Source organism: Sprattus sprattus (genome assembly GCF_963457725.1).
Source record: "Sprattus sprattus genome assembly, chromosome: 17".
Classification (NCBI taxonomy): Eukaryota; Metazoa; Chordata; class Actinopteri; order Clupeiformes; family Clupeidae; genus Sprattus; species Sprattus sprattus.
Window position 1 is genome coordinate 15,553,502 of NC_137915.1, and position 17,426 is coordinate 15,570,927.

The 17,426-nt window shown below is 44.3% G+C and overlaps 1 protein-coding gene across 1 annotated transcript in view; it reads left to right on the forward strand.

The window, feature by feature from the left end:
* The window catches only part of flt1 (fms related receptor tyrosine kinase 1), a gene marked incomplete at its 5' end in the record, with an annotated part of 39,152 nt that extends 23,448 nt beyond the window's left edge, over positions 1 to 15,704 (forward strand). Inside the window, 18 exon segments of the mRNA XM_080855557.1 lie at positions 173 to 484; positions 2,493 to 2,639; positions 3,092 to 3,223; positions 4,205 to 4,311; positions 5,184 to 5,319; positions 5,694 to 5,798; positions 7,931 to 8,044; positions 8,384 to 8,472; positions 11,002 to 11,146; positions 11,436 to 11,527; positions 11,878 to 12,000; positions 12,453 to 12,564; positions 12,898 to 12,997; positions 13,115 to 13,220; positions 13,516 to 13,604; positions 13,795 to 13,864; positions 14,067 to 14,149; positions 14,350 to 15,704. Of these exon segments, the coding sequence (XP_080711683.1) occupies positions 173 to 484; positions 2,493 to 2,639; positions 3,092 to 3,223; positions 4,205 to 4,311; positions 5,184 to 5,319; positions 5,694 to 5,798; positions 7,931 to 8,044; positions 8,384 to 8,472; positions 11,002 to 11,146; positions 11,436 to 11,527; positions 11,878 to 12,000; positions 12,453 to 12,564; positions 12,898 to 12,997; positions 13,115 to 13,220; positions 13,516 to 13,604; positions 13,795 to 13,864; positions 14,067 to 14,149; positions 14,350 to 14,473 (2,186 nt within the window). The 3' untranslated portion in view covers positions 14,474 to 15,704.
* Between the last annotated feature and the right edge of the window lie 1,722 nt (positions 15,705 to 17,426).

Consider the following 17,426-nt stretch of genomic DNA (forward strand, 5'->3'; position numbering starts at 1 on the left):
GTCATCAAAGGTGAAGGAAAAACGTAGCTCGGCCTCCACTCCAAAGTGTCCTTTAGTCTCTTGTAGAAGGTGCAGCTTTGGTCTGAGGGTTCCTACCTCAGCCTCTTTTTCTCTGAGTGGGAGGGAATGTTGTGACTGACATTGTTCAACACACGATGCCTTCCAATCACAGATGTCCCTGAGGGATTCGTGGTGCAAGTGGGGGAGGAGTCGACAGAGGGCGGGGACTTCAACCTGTCTTGCTCCGTCAGCAGGCACCTGTACTCTGCGTTGTCGTGGCACAAGGTGACAGACAGGTCCCAAGCCACGCCCCAACCCACCGGCCCTGCCCTGGGGGGAGAGGAGAAGTGGGGCGAGTTTTCACGGATGCTAAATCTGTTGCTAAGCAACCTGACGATGGCACACTCTGGCATGTACCAATGTTCCGCACGACACCTTCTGACGGGAGAGCGTGTGCACCTGGAAACACGAGTGGAGGTCACTGGTAAGACAGCATACAAACACACACACACTCACACACACACACATACACACTCACATGCTCATGGATCATACTCTTGGACAGACACACCTGACACATACACACACACACACACACACACACACACTCATATACATGTTCACAGACACACCTACTTACCTAAGCATATACATATGCATATATTCATGTCATAAACTCATATGCTAACACAGCCATTTAGCGTTCCATATACACACTGACATGTTAACTTCTTGTCTGACACACTGAGCAGCCCTACAGCAAGTGCTTACGTGTGTGTGCTCACACATGTTACTAGGTCGGTCGCTGTGACACACAGCACACGCTACATATTTATTCCGTGTGTGACACACGTAGGAAACACAGCTGCATATGAATACTCACAAACACAAACACACATGCACACACACACACACACACAAACCCACCCACACACACAGAAACACACACACACTCTAACACACCCACACACATGCACGCACTCAGTCAGAGACAAACACACACACTCTGACACCGCACACTCTCTAACACACACACTGAAACACACATACACACACTCACACTTATGCATAATCATACACACACACACACATAGTCCTTGGGAAACTGGGTCCGTGAACTTCCTGCGGCCCCTCCCTGTGCGCTCCTCACACTCTGTACCTCTTTCACGTGGGAATGGGGCTTCGTCGGGAGGAAGGGTAAACAATGGCACTTCCCCCCGTGCCATATTTACAGGCGCTTCGCATGGCCGCCAGAACAATCAACCAATCAGACGCTGTCACCGCACCGAGGGAAGAGACAATAATCAATTGTGTCCGGGAGGAAGGTATTTGAAATAACAATCAGTTTCGTCACGAGGTAACCAGCTATATTCATCTGGGTTTCTTATTTCTACCACCACCTTTATGCACAGCCCCCTTTAAAAAAATGAAAAAGACCCGAGGGATTTCTAATTAAAGATTTTTAACATGTGTTAGGAGAACTTTCCTCAGTGGCAGAGAATGTTTTTTTCAGGTTTAAAATTAAATGTTATTAAAAATAAATGTCTTCACAACTTTGAGTCTGGAACAAAAAAAAAAATCATAATTATCCGGTGATATCCCCATAGTCCACTTTTTGAGGAAATTGTGTTTTGGGCCCAAGCAAACGTGAGCCAGTCCCTTGTCAGCTGTGGCGGAAATCATGGTTTAGTCCATTTTCAACAATTTGTGTCACACCAACGGCCACAGCGCTGTCACCAGATGGCAGAGCTCCCATTGGCTGCTAGTCAAACATTCCAGATTGCAATTTTGCTGCGAAAGAATAACAATTCACAGCACTGCTCACAGAACTACAGCAGTGAGTGACAACAGAGAAAGTGAAGAACAATAAGAAACGTCACAAACTATATAAGTGGTCTGCTGAGCATTTGTAATGTTGCTGTGCTATTCATGCCATTCATAAGCTGTGACGCACTTCACTTCATAACAGAGCATTTGTTTCCGATTGGATAACTTAACTTTCAATCTAGAACGAAACATTCAACAGGGCACGCTGTCTGGGTCATTATCTGGCCTGAAGTCTGACTTGCAGTACAAGATACCGACACACACACACACACACACACACACACACACACACACACACACACACACACACACACACACACACACACACACACACACACACACACACACACACACACACACACACACACACACACTCACACACACAGGCACTCATACATGTACATCGTGTGCACATACACACACACATAAATGTGCACATACACATACACACACGCGCAGACGCAAACACACACACACACACACACACACACATGTGCACATGCACATGCACTTGCACACACACGCGCACACGCACACGCGCACACACACACACACACACACACACACACACACACACACACACACACACACACACACACACACACACACACACACACACACACACACACACACACTCTTATGAAGTTGTGCTCATGTTCCTGTAGCCCTGGAGGCGCCGTCACTGCTGCAGAATCTGAGTGACTGCAGGGTGAACGTCAGCACCTCAGTGACCCTTCAGTGTCCAGTCACAGGGGTCCCTCTACCCCTCATCACATGGTACAAGGACCACAGGAGGCTCCAGCAGGTGTCTGGTGAGACAACCTCCCCGTCCCCCCTCTCTCTTTCTTTCCCTCTCTCTCTTCCTCTCTCTCTCTCTCTCTCTCCCCTTGGTATGTTTCTCTCTTACTCTTATATCTGCCTTTTTGTTTACCGCCTGTTTCTGCTTTTCTCTCTCTATTTCCGTCTCTACTTTTCCTGTCTTTCTTCCCCTTCTGCTTTCACAAATTACTTGCACTTTCTTTCTTTCTTTCCTTCTTTTTCTGTCTCTCTTCCCCTCCCGCTTCCTCAATTTGCTCTCACTTTCTTTCTCTCTCTCTCTCTTTCTCTGTCTCTCTCTCTTCTCTTCATATTTTCTGAAGTATGGCTCATACGGTATGTTCAGCAGTGTCATGATTATCTTGTTTAGTCAGTATATTTCTTTTGTATGTGTATGTCATTTTTTGCTCTCTCTCTCTCTCTCTTATTGTCTTCCTTTTTTCTTAAGGTATCATGATGGCACCAGAGGGCGGGGCTCTCCACATTGACCGAATCACAGTCGAAGATCAGGGCTTGTACACCTGCCAAGCCACAAATGGAAGGGGATCTGTAGAAAGCTCCGCCTACGTTTGGGTTGAAGGTGAGAACAGACAGTAACCCAAATAATTTTGAATCCACGTTGCCAAAAAAGATGACAGCATCGTCTTCCATTTGCCTGTTCCTATTTTTGTCTCTTTTATGAAAATCCAGTATTCTTTTTCTCTTCCTCTCCACCTCTGAATCACCAATCTAAACATTTGTTCAGCCTCTGAGTGCAGAAGCGTCTCCACTAATTTTAGCCCTGTGAAAACACAGAGAGACAAGAGACGCTCCGACTTGAACTCGCACTGCACACGGCCGCCTCGTACATCTGAACCTGCACAATAGACCAGGAGCAGGAAACTGAGGAGGCTACAAATCTTCGGCAAATAAACAGTGCCTGAGTCCAGGTGCTGTTATCTACTAGGGAGGGAGAGACACGTCAGACAAGCCAGCTCCATGTGAAGAGGCTGATAAGTGTCTGACGATGTGTGTGTGTGTGTGTGTGCTAATTAGCCACCCCCTCCTTGGTTGAAAAGAGGAGACCTCCGGGGCCGAGAGAGAGCGGACGCCCCTCCGCCAGCTCCAGGGGTGGGGGAGGATTGGGGTGTTGTTGTGTTCTGATGAACCAGGAAGGAAGCTGTCTCCCTTTTTGATTTCCTACGGAAGGCCTTTGGTTTGCAACCCATAAACTGTTTAGCTATTTCTACATCTTAAAAAAAAAAAATCAGGCAAGATGAATGGCATTGGCTTCTGTGGGAGAGGCTGTTGTGCCTGTGAGGAGATATGACCAAGAGGCTGAAGTGATGACATTAGAGTGCCCTCTCTGGGCTTGGAGAGGTACTTCACCCTGAACATTTACTGGAAAGATACACCCCCACCCCAACCGGGGTTAACAGCACAAGCGTACGCACACACAGACACGTGCAAGCACTAGTTCTTTCCCCTCTTGTCAAGACCTCTTGAGAGCTGGTTATCAGTGGTGTGTGTGTGTGTGTATAATGCATCTCTAACATATGCTTATCTTTCTCCGGCGCTGTAGGTTCAGGCGAGGAGACGTCTCTGGAGGTTCTCACACTGATGTGTACATGCGTGGTGGCCGCTGTCTTCTGGGTCCTGCTCACGCTCCTAATTCGCAAACTCAAACAGGTGACGCGGCCAATCATAACTTCCCCTTCACGTCCCAGCGCCACTGCTTCTCACGGCTAATTTTGGCCCCTGGGTTATAAAACAAAACAAAAAAATAAATGCTGGGAATTGACAGCAGCGAAATGAGCTCAGTTTAAGGCTGCCATTCCCTTCCTCTTAGATCCTCCTCTCTTGGGTTAAAAGAGTAGCTTGTGTTAACATGTCTGGATTTAAAACCCACACAAAACTTCTCTGTTACACCATCTGACACTATTGATAAATCTGAGACCATTGGCAAATCTTAGACCATTGGCAAATCTTAGACCATTGGCAAATCTGACAATATTGACAAATCTGACACTATTGACAAATCTGAGACCATTGGCAAATCTGAGACCATTGGCTTTTAGGACATGCTTCTGTTCAGACCAACTCGCAATGCGGTTGATTCATCTGATGATAACTTATTCTGCCTGAAGGTTTGAATGGACGTTGGCATAGCTAGTCTTCATGCATGCTCTCTGAGCCGTAGGAACTGTGCAGGACAGGGTCAAGAAGTTACAGGGGCACACGTCTTTTCTCAAAGCACAAAACAGCTAAGACATTTATAAAGCACATAATAGCGGACAAATCGCTGAATGTGAATTTCCTTGCTTATTGACCGCTGTGATGTATTTACATTTTACACGTCCCAATTTAGCAGATGGATTAACCTACAGTGAATTACAGTACAAGTAAGGTATATGTTTTCCTCCGTATGTGGCTCCATTGGAAGTGAAATGATGACCTAAGTGTTGTCAGCACCTGGTTCTATAGGACTGACCTTATAGGGACACCAGCTCCTGCTCCTCGTGTGACTTATGTGTCGCTCTTCCTGTTGCTGTCTCCTCCAGCCACGCCCCTCGGCCGGTAAACAGGAGTACCTGTCGATTGTTCTGGACCCAGAGGAGGGGCCTATGGCCGAACAGTGTGATAGGCTGCAGTTTGACCCCGCCCAGTGGGAGTTTCCTCGTGACCGCCTCAAACTCGGTAAAGAGGAAAGCGACATGTGTGTGTGTGTGTGTGTGTGTCCCAATCTGGTCACTATGTGAAGTGTAAGGGATTTTACGGAATTTCTATTCAAAGAATATTATCAGTTACATAAGGCCTTTAGGTGACATACACATAAATGAAAAATTTATGGCAGGTTTTTTTATTTATAAAGTTTGGAAATGTCATATGAATACTTGTGTCAATTTATTCTGTCGCTGCAAGTGAATGCTTGTGTGCTCAATAGAAAAGCCTCTGGTTCATGAGGCTTTTGTCTTTTTTTATTTGTGAAGTGAGGGATTGCCAATTGGAAAAAACATTCTGTAAAGACTGTAAGTGAATGTGTGTATATGCTGGTCATGTGTGCTTCACAGAGAAGCCTCTAGGTCAGGGGGCGTTTGGGAGGGTTGTGCAGGCGTCGGCATTCGGCATCGGGAGCTCTTACGGCTGCACCACGGTGGCCGTCAAGATGCTGAAAGGTACAGTTGGGGACACTTACACATCATCGTGTTACATTACCTACACAACTCAGAATGTCATCATCTCACACATGAACAGAGGTAGAATGTGCATTTACACTTAAACAGATAACACACACACATACAGCCGCGGAAAAAATTAAGAGACCACTTCAAAATTATCAGTTTCTCTGGTTTTACTATTTATTGGTATGTGTTAAAGTAAAATGTACATTTTTGTTTTATTCTATAACCTACTGGCAACATTCCTACCAAATTTCAAATAAAAATATTGTCATTTAGATCATTTATTTGCAGAAAAATGACAATTGGTCAAAATAGCAAAAAAGATGCAGTGTCTTCAGATCTCAAATAATGCAAAGAAAACAAGCTCATATTCATTTTTAAACTACACAATACTAATGCTTACACTTAGGAAGAGTTCAGAAATCAATATTTGGTGGAATAACCTTGATTTAAAATCACAACTTTCATGTGTCTTGGCATGCTCTCCACCAGTCTTTCACATTGCCGTTGGGTGACTTTATGCTACTCCTGGTGCAAGAATTCAAGCAGCTCGGCTTCTTTTCATGGCTTGTGACCATCCATCTTCCTCTTGATCACATTTCAGAGTTTTTTTATGGGATTCAGGTCTCGAAATTGGGCTGGCCATGACAGGGTCCTGATCTGGTGGTACTCCATCCACACCTTTACTGGCCTGGCTGTGTGGCATGGAGCATTGCCCTGCTGGAAAAAACATTTCTCAGTGTTGGGGAACATTGTCAGAGCTAAAGGAAGCAAGTTTTTCTTCCGGGACAACGTTGTACTTTGCCTGGCTGAGGTTTGTAAAAGACCATAAGGATTGAAAAAAGCGTACTGGAGGGTCTTTTAGTTCGTCTTCTCTGATGAGTCCAATTTTCAGCTTTGCCCAACACATGGTCGTCTGATGGTTAGACGGAGACCTGGAGAGGCCTACAAGCCAGAGAGTCTTGCCCCTACTGTGAAATCGGACTCATCAGAGAAGACGAACTTAGAAGAACCTCCAGTCCGCTTTTTCAATCCTTATGGTCTTTTACAAACCTCAGCCAGGCAAAGTACAACGTTGTCCCGGAAGAAAAACTTGCTTCCTTTTGCTCTGACAATGTTCCCCAACTCTGAGAAGTGTTTTTTCCAGCAGGGCAATGCTCCATGCCACACAGCCAGGCCAGTAAAGGTGTGGATGGAGTACCACCAGATCAGGACCCTGTCATGGCCAGCCCAATTTCGAGACCTGAATCCCATAAAAAAACTCTGAAATGTGATCAAGAGGAAGATGGATGGTCACAAGCCATGAAAAGAAGCCGAGCTGCTTGAATTCTTGCACCAGGAGTAGCATAAAGTCACCCAACGGCAATGTGAAAGACTGGTGGAGAGCATGCCAAGACACATGAAAGTTGTGATTTTAAATCAAGGTTATTCCACCAAATATTGATTTCTGAACTCTTCCTAAGTGTAAGCATTAGTATTGTGTAGTTTTAAAATGAATATGAGCTTGTTTTCTTTGCATTATTCGAGATCTGAAGACACTGCATCTTTTTTGCTATTTTGACCAATTGTCATTTTCTGCAAATAAATGATCTAAATGACAATATTTTTATTTGAAATTTGGTAGGAATGTTGCCAGTAGATTATAGAATAAAACTAAAATGTACATTTTACTTTAACACATACCAATAAATAGTAAAACCAGATAAACTGATAATTTTGAAGTGGTCTCTTAATTTTTTCCGCGGCTGTATGTGTAGTGTTCAGCTTTTTAACTATACACAAAACATTTTCCCCGCACTTAACACAGCACCTCACCCCGCACATAACACATAACACATAACACATAACACACAACACATAACACATAACACATAACACATAACGCATAACGCATAACACATAACACATAACACATAACACATGAGGTCAGTCATTTAACCTGCAACACGACACATAACAATCAACAACATCCATTTCAGCAACCACCCAACACATAGTGTTCCTGTTTACTGTCTTGAAAATAAATGGAAGTCATTAATCATATTAAATGTGGATTTTGGTAGATGCTTCCTCAGTTTTACATATTGCGTTTGTGTAAAAGTGTAGTTATACTTGTGTCACACTAGAGGGCGCCACACCCAGCGAGCACAAGGCTCTGATGACTGAATTGAAGATCTTCAACCATATTGGACATCATCTAAATGTTGTCAATTTACTGGGAGCCTGTACGAAACCTGGAGGTGTGTATGCATGACCGGCAGCTGTTGTTGTATGCGAGTGTGCTTATAAGTGTGTGTGTATATCTGTGCAAATATCTGTACTGTGTCACTGTATGGTTGTGGGTGTCAAAATGAGTGTATGTGTGTGTGTGTGTGGGGGGGGGTGTGGGGGTGTGGATGTGTGTGTGTGTGTGTGTGTGTGTGTGCGCTCACACGTGTGTCTGCATGCCTGCATGTGTAACTGCATAGCTGTTTTGCACAGTCCACTCTGTGCAACTCTTGGTACTGTACAGCATGTCCCTGGACCGCTTGGTCTTGCGGGTCACAGACACACAAAGTAATTGTGTTTGTGCTCAACAGGGCCCCTGATGGTCATTGTCGAGTACTGCAGGCACGGAAACCTGTCTGCATACCTGAAGAGCAAGCGTGAGTTGTTCCTGATGAACACGGTGAGCCTAAACATCTCCCACTGCTAATCCAATTTTACTCACATCCATCCATTAATCTTTCTATTTATCCATCCTTTCATCTCTCAATCTGCTCACCCATCCACCCTTCTGTCAGTCTCTCATTCATTCATCCATCCATGAATCTTTCCATCCAACCATTTATCCATCTGTCCATCTGTCAGTCTCTCCATTCATCCATCCATCCATCCATTCATCCATCCATCATCCATCCATCCATCCATCCATCCATCCATCCATCCATCTGACAGTCTCTCCATTCATCCATACATCCATACAGCCATACATCCATTCATCCATACATCCATACAGCCATACAGCCATACATCCATCCATACATCTGACAGTCTCTCCATTCATCCATCCATCCATTCATCCTTCCATCCATCCATACATCCATCTGACAGTCTCTCCATTCATCCATCCATCCATTCATCCTTCCATCCATCCATACATCCCTCTGACAGTCTCTCCATTCATCCATCCATCCATTCATCCTTCCATCCTTCCAACCATCACTGTCATTTGCCCTCTGGCCTCCTGTCTTCCCAGGGCTGTTTACTCCGTTACAGTAAGAGCCATAGTGTGTTTACTGTGCGACTAACATCTTACAACTTCGGAAAAGAGGATGTATTTACATGTACTTATTTTTTCTTGACGCTTTCGCACCTATATATACGTATGACATTTCCTTAAACAGGACAGCGCTGCTTTTCTGTCACCACAGCTGCACTTCGCCCATGCTGGTGTCATGTTTCACTTCTTTATTTTGTCCTTTATTTACCGACACCATCACAGAGTGTCTGTATCATCAGCATGCAGTGATAACTATGTCAATAACACTTTAGATGTAGGACGCAAGAAGAAGATGAGTCAACACCCAGATGATCAGCCCAGATGTAGAGATGATCACCCCAGTGTGGAGAAGATCACCCCAGAGTAGACTTTATCACCCCAGAGTAGACATGATCACCCCAGAGTAGACTTTATCACCCCAGAGTAGACATGATCACCCCAGAGTAGACTTTATCACCCCAGAGTAGACATGATCACCCCAGAGTAAAGATGATCACCCCAGAGTAGACTTTATCACCCCAGAGTAGACATGATCACCCCAGAGTAGACTTTATCACCCCAGAGTAAACTTTATCACCCCAGAGTAGACATGATCACCCCAGAGTAAAGATGATCACCCCAAATAGACTTTATCACCCCAGAGTAGACATGATCACCCCAGAGTAAAGATGATCACCCCAGAGTAGACATGATCACCCCAGAGTAGACATGATCACCCCAGAGTATACATGATCACCCCAGAGTATACATGATCACCCCAGAGTAGACTTTATCACCCCAGAGTAGACATGATCACCCCAGAGTAGACATGATCACCCCAGAGTAGACATGATCACCCCAGAGTAGACTTTATCACCCCAGAGTAGACATGATCACCCCAGAGTAGACTTTATCACCCCAGAGTAGACATGATCACCCCAGAGTAGACATGATCACCCCAGAGTAGACTTTATCACCCCAGAGTAGACATGATCACCCCAGAGTAGACATGATCACCCCAGAGTAGACTTTATCACCCCAGAGTAGACATGATCACCCCAGAGTAAAGATGATCACCCCAGAGTAGACTTTATCACCCCAGAGTAGACATGATCACCCCAGAGTAGACTTTATCACCCCAGAGTAGACATGATCACCCCAGAGTAGACATGATCACCCCAGAGTAGACTTTATCACCCCAGAGTAGACTTTATCACCCCAGAGTAAAGATGATCACCCCAGAGTAGACTTTATCACCCCAGAGTAGACATGATCACCCCAGAGTAAAGATGATCACCCCAGAGTAGACTTTATCACCCCAGAGTAGACATGATCACCCCAGAGTAGACATGATCACCCCAGAGTAGACATGATCACCCCACAGTAGACTTTATCACCCCAGAGTAGACATGATCACCCCAGAGTAGACTTTATCACCCCAGATTAGACATGATCACCCCAGAGTAGACATGATCACCCCAGAGCAGACTTTATCACCCCAGAGTAGACATGATCACCCCAGAGTAGACTTTATCACCCCAGAGTAAAGATGATCACCCCAGAGTAGACATGATCACCCCAGAGTAAAGATGATCACCCCAGAGCAGACTTTATCACCCCAGAGTAGACATGATCACCCCAGAGTAGACTTTATCACCCCAGAGTAAAGATGATCACCCCTGTTCAACATCCTCTGCAGACTGTGTTTTTATCTTAGAAATGGTCATATATATCATATACTCTATGGCGTTATTCAAAATGAGATTGGTAGATGTGCCCAACAATGAAGTCAGCCCATCCCCTCCTGTGTTTCCACAAAATACACGACATCATGTTACATTGTTTGTGCCAGTATTTAGAGGGGCACATATTAAGACTTGATCCCTCATGTCTGTTCCCAAGAAAATATCTGCCCTGTCATATAATTGAATCTGACCACAGAGCGTTGTGTTTCAGCTGAGACGAGAGGAGGATTGTGGGAAAAGGCGTCTGGTGAGCGTGGCCAGTAGCCAAAGCAGTGCCAGCTCAGGGTTTGTCGAAGAGAGAGAGGAGGAGGAGGAGGAGGAGGAGGAGGAGGAGGAGGAGGATGCGGACAGCCCAGGTGAGACTGTAATATGTTGATGTTTGATGAATTGTAATACGTTATCAAGAAATTAATTAATTAATACTTTACTTAATGATTATTACATTCATTATTTGGTTATCAGTTATACTAATTGATTAACTGCTTGATTTAATGTCTGTGTGCAGTGGGCCACATACTGTATTTAACCATTTTGTTTTTGGTCTTGTTATTGTTGTACTTTCTCTCTTTTTTTCTCCTCCTGTCCTGCTCTTGTTCATCTTCATTTTCTCCATCTTCCTCTTCGTGTTTTTCTTTACTTCATTAGTTTGTCCTTCGGAGTCGCCCCTTCTCTTTGAGGACTTGATTTCATACAGTTTCCAGGTGGCCAGGGGAATGGAGTTTCTGGCCACTCGAAAGGTGAAATGCCTTATCTCAGTAATATAAACATATCATAATCTCAACTCTCACTGGGATTGGCAACTGACATGACAGCTCTAAAATGGTCTGATGCTATAAAAAATCCCATTAAAAGGTGGCAAAGGCACTGTCTAGTGATGGTGACATGGCACTGTAGTATCACTAGACATAGGCTATTGTGATGGTTAATGAAATGACAAGACATCTCTCATAACAAACTTTATGATGGGTTCAACACGTTCAACAAACGCTACCATAATTGACATGCTGTATTTATAGAAGGGCTTTTTCACACCAAACTAGGCTCTTACATTTGCATACTTTTCTGTGAATCTGACAACCATTGGCAGTGTATCCACCGTGATCTTGCTGCCAGAAACGTCTTGCTGTCAGATAACAACGTTGTGAAGATCTGCGACTTCGGTCTAGCACGAGACATCTACAAGAACCCTGACTATGTGCGCAAGGGAGACGTAAGTTCCTAACATCATGTAGCAGACAGAACTAGCACAGGCCCACCAGATAAGGGGGGTGTTCCACATATGTGGTTTAGTGACAAACCTGGGTATTGGATTGGGTTGGATTCAATGTATTGTCATTGCACAGATTACAGGTACAGACGCAACGAAATGTAAAGGTAAAATAAAGGTATGTTAAGTAGAGTAAGTGGTAAACCTCCTAATAGCAGAGCCCCATGGCTTTGTTTTGCTAGGAGAATGAATCCATAGCGCTCTTCTATTAGGAGGCTTACTTAACTTGCACAGGTTTGCCACTATCCATGTACTTGGAATACTCTCAATGTCTGCATCTGTTGTCAAGTTAGCTACTTGTAATTAATAAATGTGTCTGTTTATTTGTTTGACTATCTGTCTGTTTGTTTGTTTGCTTGTGTGTTTCTTTGCCTGTTTGTATTTTGTCAATGCAGGCAAGGTTGCCCCTGAAGTGGATGGCCCCGGAGTCCATCTTTGACAAGGTGTTCACCCCCCAGAGTGATGTGTGGTCCTTTGGAATCCTGCTGTGGGAGATCTTCTCACTGGGTCTGTCATCCTCATTACAACATGGCAATACACGTCTCTCTCTCGCTCTCTCTCTCTCTTTCTCTCTCTCTGTGTTTCTCTCTCTCTCTCTTACACACACACACACACTCACACACGGCATAAAGCATTCAGGGATTAGGTAACTCCTATAACCGACTAACTAGCGAATCCAGATGGGCTTTGAACACAGTTACAGTACAGTTCAAGTAGGCCTACAGTTCTTGAAAAAAGTCAGCTATCACAGTAGGGGTTAGACCAAAAAACATGACACAACGTGTTTCTCTGATCCTGAATTCCATATCAGCTTTTGATGGCTTCTGTCTTTGTGTTCAGGAGCGTCTCCGTACCCGGGGCTGAGCATGGATGAGGAGTTCTGCCATCGCCTGAAACACGGCACACGCATGCGCCCCCCAGAGTACAGCACCCCCGAGATGTGAGCAGGACACCAGACTGAGTTTCCTTTTGAATTCTGATGGGTTGAATCAAGTCCTGCTCTCAATTATTTACTGATGGAGTGTCTTGCTTCATTTTCTCTAATGTCTTAATGTAGATATAACACCATGCTGGCCTGCTGGGAGAAGGAACCCAGTGACAGACCCACTTTCACAGTCCTGGTGAACACACTGGGGGATCTGTTACAGGCACAGGTCCAGCAGGTGAGCTATCGTTCTCACGCTGACTTAAGAGATGTTCTCTAATTTCATTAATATGTTCTATGTGTCTCTCTCTGTCTCTCTCCCTCTCTCACTTTCTCTCTCTCTCTCTCTCTCTCTGAGACATACACACACACACCTCTCATACGGCATTTTCAAAATCGTCCTCTATTTTGAAACACATTTTTCCAAAGGGGAAATCTGTGAAAGAAAGCAAACACTTAGTTGGGCTGTGTGAATCTAATAAGCCAACCTGACCCATCTATGAAGCTGAAAAATATTGTATCCCTCTGCACAGGCTGGGAAGGATTATATTCCTCTGGACCCGTTCCATGGGGGTGAAAGCAGTGTGGTGATGCAGCAGGATTACAGAGACACCAGCCAAAGGTCAGGACATCAGGGGCGAGATTACAGAGACTAAACTGAGAGTCTAGAACAGATTATTTAATACTCATGTATTTATTTAATTAGTCATGATGAATGTGTTGTTAAAAAATCTTGCAATGTTAAGACAACTGTATGTAATATACAGGTGCGACTTATAGTGTTACTTACGATTTCCCCCCTTCCTGTTAAGATGCCTCAACACCAGAGAAGCAGATACCATCAGGACGTTTGAAGAAAATCCCAAAGGGAACAGTTTAGAGGTACTTCTCAGCTTAAAGCAAATGCACACCTGTCTGGAAAGAAGTTTAAAGAAGTGGGTTAGTTTTTCCAGTTGCATTTGATCGTGTCTGGGGTTTCCTTGATAACCATGGTAGCAGAGAAATGAAAGTATATTACATGGTTGTATAAGGTAAGCATTTGAATCCATGTTGTTGCCAGACTAAACCGTGACATTTATTCCAGACAGACAGTGGTATGGTCCTTCCTTCACAGGAGCAGAAGTACCTCAAATGGAGTGAAAAACTCCAACCTGGCGACCTGAGAAAGTGAGTACTCCTAACTCTTAAGTGGACATCATCATTTTTATATAATTATTGATCATCATCAGTATTTATATAATAATGAGTCATCATTAGGCACTATCACTCCACGTCATGTACTCATATTTATCAGATCCTTACACACGCATCACACCTGTGACACAACCAAAGCTCACTGTTTGACCGAGACTTTGCGGTGGCTGCAGGCTCTTCTCCCTCGGCAGGTGCAGAGGCATTGTGGGATACACGGAGGCCCTGCCCTGTGTGAGCAGCTCATCTGGTGTGGACAGGAAGAGCGAGCGCCACATCATCCCCTGTGATACTGAGTGAGGGGCTAGGTGCCCTACACACTGCCAGATGGCTCTTCCATCTCAAACATGAGTATTACTACTGAGTGTCCATCGACCTCCTCATGACCTTCATGACCACTTCAGTTGGTGCTTTTTTCAACGTTTATTTCCGCCAAGATTATTTTGTGCACAAAGCTTTTTGAAAAGCACCCGGGAGTGCTGTCCTGTCTTTCATTAGATGAGATTAGATTCCCACAAAAAGATGCGATTCAAAGAGAACTATTGAGCACTCAGAAACAGGAATCACAGTTGATGACGCCTCTGTTCTCACGTACATCTCATACAGTTCTTATCTGTCACATTATGTCATCATTGGACCCATTGTTTAAACCACTTGATAGGTCTCAAAAGGTCCAAAGAGGTTAGTGAAACCTCCCTCACTTTGTCTAACCATAGCACACCATCATATCCATAGCTCTATATGACTGTTTCATAAAGGTAATGATACATAGCCATAGCTCTATATGACTGTTTCATAAAGGTAATGATACTCCACACTCTATTCACCTCGCTCTTTTCCCACACATATTTGATCATCAGAGAGCCTCTGATAACTGTTTCTGCTCCTCCTGAAATGAAAGCTCATCTAGCTCACTCTTTTTTGACACGCTTCATATTAAGTGTCCAGGCATAGTGTGTCCTTAACACATGTTGTTATAAGATGTGCTTGGGGTTATTAACATGTAATATGTCTTTTCTTGAGAGGCGGAATTGTTTGCTTATTTCTCACACGAGGACGCTGTATTAAGGGCATTTAATATCAATGATTTATAAACCTATAAAAGGAAAAGGCAGTTTTCCTCTGCCCACATCATAGCCCTCGCTAGGCTTAAAACAGTGAAATTATTTATCAAGTATGCTGTAGCGCTTTTAGTCATTACTGGTACTTCACTAAAGCACCACACAATGACTACTGCTGAGAACACATATGCTGGATGTGACTGATTTGTAGCTGCTTCAGTAAGGGATGCTGTATAAAGTTCTGGGTAACACCAGATTCTGGGTCCGGGCCTGGTCAGGCCCAGACCTGCTCCTGCAGTCAGCTACTGTACAATATGAAACACACTGAATATGTACTACTGAATATTACCCATATGCTCAAATATGCTGAATATGTACTTCTGAATATTACCCATGACATGCTCAAATATGCTGAATGTGTACTTCTGAATATTACCCATGATATGCTCAGATATGCTGTACTACTGAATATTACCCATGACATGCTCAGGGCTTCTTCAAAGTAGCCAGAAGGATATATTACTTTATGTTACTGTGACCCAATATGGTATATAATTCTGCCATGTATCCTCATGTATAGGTTTATATAAAGCACATGCGTGGCAGTGGCAGTTTTTGATCACTTCCGTGCCTTAAATGCTGTAAAACTGTATTAAGGACTTGGGTTCCCTTCTTCTGAAACACTGCCCGAGCATTGGCACCCAAAGCACTTTCCTGTAACATAAACCAACAGTCACTGCCGTGGTTTTGTGCTTACCATTGGAGGTGACACTACTTATCCAGATCATCTAACCAAGAGCACTTTAATGTTTATATTTGGAGTATTACTTTAATGTAATGAACCTGGAATAGACTGATACCAAGACTTTGTATATACTTGTTGTACTCTTTGTATGGATGTTGGTTCACTGGATAATACACTGCTGAAACATAAGTGGCCTTCGTAATTGCCGCTTCATTTCGGAATTTCACTTGGAATAATGAACGGTCATTTGCCACTCCTAATGTTTCAGGGAGGGTTTTAGAAATGATCATTACTAAGAAAAAACACTAAAACCAAGCAGAGTTCAGTCTGGCCTGGCCATGTTATATATTACCTTTGTTAAATAAGTAAATGTATTAAATAAATAAAGATTGTAAAATACATCATTATTGGAAGTAGTGGAAAATAAAACAAAAGCGTTGTGCAAGTCAGTGTGTAGGGGTATGAAACAGAATAAAAGCCAAATGCTGTCTGAGAAGAAGGGGGAACAACCAGAGTGGAGAGAGCAGGCCTCTTATCCAGCAACCAATCAGGAAGAGCCAACCACAGCTGTGCACCAATCACTGCTGCAGAGAGGGAGAGCACACAGGTACACCAAGGGAAGCCCAAGTTGTAGACAGTAGTTCTAGAAAAGACAAAAGAACAAGGTAGTATGTTTTGGTATTCTTTATTAAAATACTGCTGTACACACAAATATTGCGAAATGTGAGACGATGAACACCAGAAGGGCCAAAACGGGACTGGGGAGGTGGCAGCGTCAGTGTAGGTGTGTCCGGGGCCAGTGCCAGCATAACTGGAGTGTGGGAGGCCAGGGTGACCATCATGATATGACCATCGACTGTGTGGGTATAGGGTGTGTAGTACTGAGTGTGAGAGTTTGTGTTCAACAGGGCTGGTGGGTCAGTGGGTGAGAGGGTATGGGGGGATGGGAGTCTGGATTTCTTGGCACCACATCCACCAAGATGTTCTGACTGATCGTGTCACTAAAACATGAAGAAAAAAAAAAATAACAGGAGAAATGGTACATTATTCTTAAAAAGAAGAAGTCGTCCAGTGTGGTTCTGTGATTCAAGTCCCGCCCACATCCACTCCACTGCAGCTTGACCCCTCCCACCGGGGCTGACAGCCAATGACGGGTCAGACACATTCAGTCACTGGCACGCCCCGGGGGCGGGCACTCCTGAGAGAGAATTCCAGACCAGCTCAGCTTTCTGAGTTCGATCAGGTCAGCACCCACTCACCCCTCACCTGAACCTCGCCCCCCCCCCCCCCCCCCCCCACCACCCCGTCCCCCAACCACCACATCACAGACCACACCGAGAGAGTAGCTGCAGCACCTATACGTCACATGATCTTAAGAGGTCAAAGACAAAAAAAGAAAAAGAAAAAAGGTGAGTTAAACAGTCCCGCCTCTTTTCCCACCTCCCAC